Raw genomic sequence first — 8,548 nt, forward strand, 5'->3', positions numbered from 1 at the left:
ACGTCGCCGTCGACGCGTTCCTGCGTGCGCCACGCGAAGAAGGGATTGGATCGGATACGGGGAATCAAAAAGGGGGGCAAAATGCAAATATGTTGCCACGCTGGACCGCCACGTAAGCCAGTCAACCCGGTCAGAGATCCTTTGGACCTCAATGAGTCACTTAAACAAGATTGTGGATCCAGATGTGCAATTTACAAGATTATAGACCTAAGTGACACCCGCGCTCAACTTTAAGGACCGGCCGTGTATTTTACTCTATAAAAATGGAAGATGTTTCCGCGGTCCTTCATCCTTGTTTGAGTCGGTTATAAAAATTGAAGATGTTTTTGTGGTTCGTCATCCGTGTTTGAGTTGGTTTTAATTTTATGTTTTGGTTTTAGTCTATATCTCTTCTCTGCTATTATAAAAATTGAAGATGTTTTTGCCGGTATTTTGATACGTCATCCATGTATAAGTCGGTTTTTAAGTTCGTTTGCTTTTGGAAATGCATGCCCGTATTTGAGTCGGTTTTTAAGATCATTCACTTTTGATAATACAGAAGGAATCATATAAGAAATATGTTTAAAAAAACTCGCATGCTAACTTGAGACGATCGGACACCTAGCTAGCTCATGATTTTCTAAAAGTATATATATATATATATATATATATATATATATATATATATATATATATATATATATATATATATATATATTTTCAAGCGAACTCCCTCAGTGAATTTCATCTTAACTAAACCATATAACAATAATAAGATTAAAATAGACTTCTCCCGTTGCAATGCATAGGTATTTTTTCTAGTTGAATTGTTAAGCTTTCGAGTCAGGCCTAACATTTTTGTCCATCCGTCCGTCTCCATAGTATGGAAACCCCTGATGATAATAACTAAAAATAAATAAAAAAAGTTGTCATCATAGTTCAGCAGCTTCCTTCATCTACTGTCCATGAGGTCCTCCCATCAAAACCAATCAGCTAGCTCTCTCAACCGCCAACCTCTCACACAAGAAAGGTACATCGACCAGATCACCCTATTTGGCACTGGTTCATATTTTTTTTCTTCATCTAAGTATTCTTAGAATTGTAGTTCCAGAATTCCATGATCTGAAGCTGTGATTATATTAATACTATTTCAGATAAAATATAAAATTTTGAATCACTATGATTTAACCTACAAATTTCAGATCTAGCACAGATTTATAATTTGGAGCGGTACGTATTACTCTCGCATTTCTTATAGAAGCATTTTCGCTTTTGTGTGGCTACCCTATCTACCATGTGTCTCCTTTGACTACTCCCTCTGTCTAGGATTATAAGGGAGTATTCCCTTTTTAGCACTAAGTAAAGAAGATAAAGAAGTACATGTGTGGAAATAGGAGTATGGAAGTAGAGTAGTAGGCATCGAGCTAGTTAGGACAGATGCGGGTGGATGGGTGGTGGGGAAACTTTTCAATGCATAGGACACAGTCAGACACATGGATAAAATGGATGGCTACTGGTGTACTTTACTCCTCGAAAACTCAAAGTACACTACATTGGAGGAGAAACTGTACTACATATTCACCAAGGCTATCTAGATAGAAGTTGGATGTGAGAGACCAATGGCTGAGAGAATTCATCACCAAATCAACCTCACCTCATCCACACCCAACCCATCAATCAAAAGATGGTTCCCCTTTCATGATATATATATCCTCAAACCTTGCATAACATAGTATACAATAGAGTACATTTTTCCTTCATGTAGAAACAAGCAACATACATATATAGAGCAAGTACAAGGCAGAACAGAACTATGAACAGAGCAGTGGAAGGCATGCATAGTACTACGCAAGCACCGGTACGTACATATGTACCAGCTTTATTTAATACAAACACTTGTGATGAGTGCATGCTTGGTGCTTCGCCTCTACTCGGCAATTGAGACTTGTTCATCTCCATGTGTTATCACAGCAGCTACAGGTGCCCAGATCACGCTGTCCCTGCTAACGAAGTGGCACACCGACGCATCTCCCGGCCTGAGATTGTGCTCGACGAACAATGGAGTCTTGGGGTCAAATCGTGACGTGTCCAGGTGGCACACGGCGAGCGCCTCCATCTTCTCCGGTGTGCCACTGCCGCTGCCATCCTCCTCGCTCTCCAGCACCACCGCGTACACTCGGGTAGGGTTGATCGCGTGGCAGTAGAACACAGCGAATGGAAACCTCATGGTGTGGCACGTCACGGTGTCCCCCCTTAAGCCCGCGACTGTCCTTACCGCTACCACCTTGTACATGTTTCCTGGCATGATCCCCTCTGGGGGGACATCGGGGGAGAAGGCACGGAGGTCACGTGTTCCGAGTACAGACATAGCAAACTCAACCACCGACTCGATAGACGTGGCACACGCACACACGCATGTTCTTCTCCCTTGATCGGGCGGTGGTGCTCACAAGTGTCCAACGCCGATTGTATACCGTCGGCCATGACGAGGGATATAGGCGAAAACATTGCCAGAATGTCGGCAAAGTTCTTTGTACTCATTGGGATTGAATCCGCAATGTCCCGGCGAAGAAAGGGAGCACGCGTGGCTATCCCCGTGATGTAGGGAGTGATTATGGATCCCGGTTTCAAGGCATCCTCTAGGAAATGGAGGTTTGCCTTGTGAAAATAGCCATTGGAATAGCCATTACCGTAGGAATGACTATATCCATTAATGTAGCCGCCGTCATATCCGTTGCCATAAACTTGATCATAGTCATTGCCATGAACACCTTGATTAACATCTGCAATGAATAATATAAGCATGTGAATTTACCCGAACCATTAATGTAAAATCCACTGGCATGGCTGGAAAAAAATTCATGCCATTGGATTATATTACAGGGTAAAATCCCATAATTAATCTGGCATGAGATGATGGATTTCTATTGAACTCCATAGTTTTCTCTCTCCCATAATTAATCTTGTACTAGTTTTTTCTCTCCCTAAATCACAACTTGTGGCTGTCAACTTTGCTTGTGTCCATACTAAATGGTCTATGGAGTTCAACTAATTTATGCATACTTATTATCCATCATTAAGCTTGTTTAGGCTCGATCTAGAAAATCCGGTTTGTACGTAAGTAGCATCAGGGAGAGAGAGAGAGAGAGATACCAGTAGGAGGGTTCAAAAGCTCGAGTATAGCTGTTGGCATTGGAGAGTGGGGAAGCATCTTCTGCCAGTATGCTGTTACCATAGATGCAGGATTTGGCAGCTCCACCCGTTCCACTCCCACCAAATCTCTGGCCTCTATCGCAACCTGTGTAAATCATCCATTGCTATAACAGATTGTGATATGGAACACCCTATCTGTGGAATATAATATTGCGATAATTAATTTTCGCACCTCAATGCTGTTTGTGTACTCGCACACATGCACTTCAATATATTCAATTAATGTTAGGTTTAACGAAACTAATTTAGTGTTATGAGAGTTACTATATTTGATAAGATTAAAGTTACAAAAGTTTGAGTTAGAAAAATAAGTCAAAGCACATAGGCGAGGGAATGGTATGTACAGTATATAGCTAGCTTTGATTGACATGATACACTCACCAGAAGGATGAAGATCAAAAGTGACAAAAAGGCTGTCATGTTGCTTAGCTTCATTGTGCTATGAGCTAAGCTAGCTTAGCTAACTCAACTGAATGTGCTGGCTAGCTAGCTGCTCCGTTGCTTGCTTTGCTCTTGGCTGCCAAGGCTGGTCCTATTTATAAGCTCGGAAACATACCTTCATTTCTCAATCTTATTAATTACCATCGGATGCAATAATTGCACTTGGCATCGATCAAATTATCATTTTGTGGCGGCATATATATCTGCTTGTAGATTCCAAATTATCAGTTGTGTAGGAGAAGAAGTAACTGGTCTGGCCATTGATAAATTCAAGTCATTCTATATATATGTCGCAACCTTAAGGGTATGTTTGAGGAGAAGGGCATTGAGAAGATTGGGAAGATACGCAAAACGAGGTGAGCTATTAGCTCATGATTAATTGATTAATATGATTTTTTAAAGCAACTTTCCTATAGAAAATTTTTACAAAAAACACACCGTTTAGTAGTTTGGGAAACGTGCGCGCGGAAAACGAAACAAACAAACTCACTCTCTCACGTTCTCGAACGCTGCCTAAGTCATCACTAAGATTATTATCTATTCATTCGCGTGTATAGGTTGCCAACCGAATAAACGCCAAAACATAAGGCGCTGTAACTCTGCATATATAGCTGAAAAATGTGCTGCTTCAGTATATGCATATCTGTAGCTTATTTATTTTAGTTCAAATATTTATTTTAGCTTTTTTATTTTAGGACCCAGCACCGCCCCTCCAGCCTCCACTTCCTTCTGCCCCCCCCCCCCCCCCTCCCGGCCACCTCCCCCACCTCACCATAGAGGAGAGGGGGGGGGGGATCAGGAGGAAGCGTCAGATCTTCCTCGGCGCGGTTCGGCGGTGGCCGCCTCATCCCTTCCCCGACACGGCGGATGTATGATTTTTGATTTTTTTTATATTCAATTTCTGTGACTCAATTTCTTGATTTGTGGATTTGTGGTGCTATGTGATTTGTGTGGCAGATCGATGATGGATGTGTGATCTGTGATTCAAGCTCTTTGATTTATTTTTTGTGATGTGGGATGGATGGGCTTGAATTTCTGTGATGTGGGACTCGTGAGCTACTCAATTTAAGCCGATGCATCAAGCCTTTTTTTTTTATTCGTGGAATCTCAAAGGTGTTGGTTCCTAAACCGGCACCGGCACCTGAACCGGTACCTATTTCTCCTCCACATCAGTATTGCCTACTGGATGCTGGTTGAAAAATCTAGCAAAGAAGAGGGTTTCCCACCGGCACCAATACCTTTTTCTATACTACTGACTAGATTTACTTGAGTTTAGCTGAATACATTGCTTGCTGCTAATTAACTCAATCCTTACATGCTTTCTCCATTGAAGAAACGACTCCTTAGGGTATGTTTGGTTCACGGTCATATATAGATGGGATATGTTCATTCATATTTTGTTGGATATGGCAATCCAATTTTTTGTTTGGTTTGTATGACCAAATTTTTTGTTTGGTTGGAGGGATATAGCATGTATGAGTAAAGCCAAAAGTTAGTGGGACCTATTTGTCATATATTTTTTTCTATCAAAATATAATCATCCAAGATCTTGTTTTAAAGATTTAATTGTAACAAATATAATGGTGTAATCAAATCATAAATTAGATAAACGGTTTAAGATTATTTGGAGCTTGCTTAACAGAAAATCAAACCAACCATAGCCAATCAGAATAGGACACATTATTCAGACCAAAACTGGATGGCTTCATCCAACCAAATCTGCCGGATACACTCATCCAACATATTAAGAGAATATTCTATATTCCGGGCGGCCCCAACCACCCTGCCCTCCAACCAAACGGCACCAAAAATCGGGCAGTCATCTCCCATCTAGGCTCATCCACCCAGCCAAACACACCCTAAATCCACAAAGCATGCACACGTCTCCTTGCTCTTTCTCCTATGGAATAGAGTAGGGCCCCGTTTGGGGGAGCTTAAGATTCTGAAGCCCTCTTTGTTTAGGCTTAGGTTTATTGGCCTAGACTTTTAAGTCAGCTTATTGGCTTATATGATTTATAAGCCGGTAGATTTAATGTCCTAAGTTTAGTGGTTGAGTCATACATCTACCTCACATAAGCCAAAAAAGCTTCTCCAACCTAGCTTTTGGCTTAATAGTGTTAGAGTGGCTTATGGCTTCAAAAAAAAGCCAAACGGAAAAGCTGCTTGTTTGTTTAGGCTTAGACTTTTCGACTTATAAGTTGGCTTATAAGCCTAAACAAAGAGGGCATGAGAATCTACTGGTTGGTAGCCAGCTTCTGAGAATCTAGAGAAGCTGGGTTTTCCAGCTTCTGGGTTTTGATTCATTTACTGGATTCTACAACTACAAATTGTGAACTGGTTGGGGGAGTTGGAGATTCTGGGAGAAACTGCAGTAGCTAGAAGCTCCTCAAATAGGCCCTAGATCCTTAACAATGTCCGCAAGGTACGGTCATTCCGGTTCACCGCAAGATGTTGGCAACCCATTTCTCAAAACATTAACACTAACACTTTAATTGTACATGAACGCCAAATTATCTAGATTGTTTTGCCGGCCAGCCAATTACACTTCAAATTAGCAGTTGTGTAAGTGAGGAAGAAACTAACTACGACATTGATAAATACCAGAAGTCAACCATACATGACGCTCCAGCAGAGTGGAGGAGGAAATATATATATTCCATTCCCACTGATTCCATATGATTTTGAAATATCTGTATAGAAAGACCTGTAATATAAATAGCCATGAGGTTATTTGGACCGTTTCATAGTATAGTGGTTAGAGGGACCCAATGTCCAAGGGGTCAAACAGTCTTTTCCCGGTAATTTGTGAGTGAAATAAATTAAATAATGTGAGCATAATAAGCTTAATTGGTAGTTGCTCTCCCATGGAGTTCATTGGAGAACTATTGAATATTTGAATGTATATAGAACTGACCTGACAATGCACAGTAGAGTAGTTAGCATTATAGGAAAATCATTTTTCTTATAACATGTAGTACAATTAAATTCCATTGTCCAAGAGAACCGTTGACTTCTAGACTGAACCATCAAGGAGTACTAGCTAAAGAGCACAATAACATGTCAAGTTCGCCAAGTCTTTCTGAATTGAGCGTGAGATCACTCTTTTTCTTTTCATTTTTATAGTGCTCCTCTGGTGCGCGTTATTGTGTTCTAGGATGTGTTTGGTTGATCTAGCTAGATGTGGTCCAAAATACTTAAAAAAATGATCTTTATATACCTCTCATTTATTTTTTCAAGTGGTAAAAAAAATATGTTTGTCAAAAGTATTAAAGGTGTCTTGTAAAGGCTTGCTTGTAAAAATTAATTTTCGTAGGTTGGCCTCTTAAGAGAGCCGAAGTGGGCCTCTTAATTGCCTGCCTGTCGGTGCACACACCACATGGCCCATGTGATGGGAGGGATGGGAGGGACGGATCTGCAGCCTCCGGTCATAGGAGTGGTGACTTCGAGCGTGGCGGCCTCCAAGGCGTGGATCTGCCGCCACCAAGCACGGGAGCGACGACAACGAGTGCGGTAGCCTGAGGAGTGTGAATCTGTCTCAATCGGGCACATGAGCAGCGATGAGGAGCCCGATGGTCCCAAGAGCATTGATCTATCACTGCCTACCCCGAGAGCGGGTGGATTTCCGGCCACCGGGCACGGGAGTGGGCAACTGATGATCGCATTGGCCTTGGGAGTGACAACGACCGCTGTGGCCTCGGTGGCGTGGATTTGCCGTTGCGGGCTATGGGAGTAGCAGACGACGAGCAAGCATCCTCGATAGCGCCAATCTACCGCCGCTGGCCCTGGGAAGGGCTAATCTGTGGCCATCATCATGGGAGCGGCGACTGACGATTGTCGGGGCCTTTGGAGCAGCAATGACGATGATCACCGGGCACGGGAGCGGCACCCACTTCATGCGGATGGCATAACGCGCCCGCTTGCAAAAAAAAAAAAAACCGTTTTTGCGTGCAGTGGGACTGCCCACCTATGAAAATTTTAATTTTCACACACCTAATAGCTGGCGTTGCTACACCACCAACGAAAATATATTTTTGCCGTTTGTAATAAACACTGTTATGTAACAGTGGCCTAGCGTGACTTTGTATCACCAAACTTGGCTTTTGTCCTACTTCCTCTGTTTCACAATGTAAGTCATTCTAACATTTCCCACATTAATATTGATGTTAATGAATCTAGATAGATATATATGTCTAGATTCATTAACATCAATATAAATGTAGAAAATACTAGAATGACCTAAAATGACTTACATTGTGAAACGGAGGGAGCACTTTGGATGTGATTAGCTATTGTGTGTTTGACTACATGCGTTTGCATAAGCCTGCTGAAGATGATATATGTTTGGGAGCACGGTAAAATGTGGTTTGGGAGGGAAACCACGCAAGGAAGGGAAGCAACATCATCGCGTTTTCGTCACCCACGCGCGAGGTAGACCTGCGGGGAACAAAAACTATGAAAGGGGGAACGGACGATGGAGTTGTTTGTTTATTCTCAATTCAACATAGTTGTGTCCTGTTTTAATAGGCCTGATTGACAAGCTTCTAAATTTAACTCCAAAGAGTAGTCTGAACTCTGAAGCGGAGCGGCCCAAAAACCTCTCTAGTTCATGTTTTCAAAATCATTATAGCATGTTTAACTTCCCTTTTGGATAAATCGGAAAGTGGAGTTAACTAGTGAGATATCAGCATTTTAGCTAGAAGAACGTGCAAATTTTTAAGAAATTAACGTACTCCTAGGACGTCCTAGCCAAGGACAAATTGCCTGAATAGGATCTTACAACTGAGTCGTGTGGATGGCAATATAACACGCGCATTTGTAAACTGTAGAAGTAGCTTAAAGTAAAAAAAAAAAAAAAAAAAAACTGTACAAGTAGCAGGCCTAAACTTCATTTTGGATGGTGCACACGCGCAAATTC

The 8,548-nt window shown here is 41.8% G+C and overlaps 1 protein-coding gene across 1 annotated transcript; it reads right to left on the reverse strand.

Annotated features, from left to right (window-relative positions):
* Positions 1-1,906: 1,906 nt before the first annotated feature.
* LOC127775942 (BURP domain-containing protein 10-like) lies at positions 1,907-3,627 on the reverse strand. The gene is given in 4 exon segments (XM_052302263.1): positions 1,907-2,386; positions 2,389-2,762; positions 3,133-3,277; positions 3,574-3,627. Coding segments are annotated over 4 exon segments (1,053 nt in total).
* Between the last annotated feature and the right edge of the window lie 4,921 nt (positions 3,628-8,548).

This window comes from Oryza glaberrima, chromosome 6, assembly GCF_000147395.1.
Source record: "Oryza glaberrima chromosome 6, OglaRS2, whole genome shotgun sequence".
Lineage (NCBI taxonomy): Eukaryota > Viridiplantae > Streptophyta > Magnoliopsida > Poales > Poaceae > Oryza > Oryza glaberrima.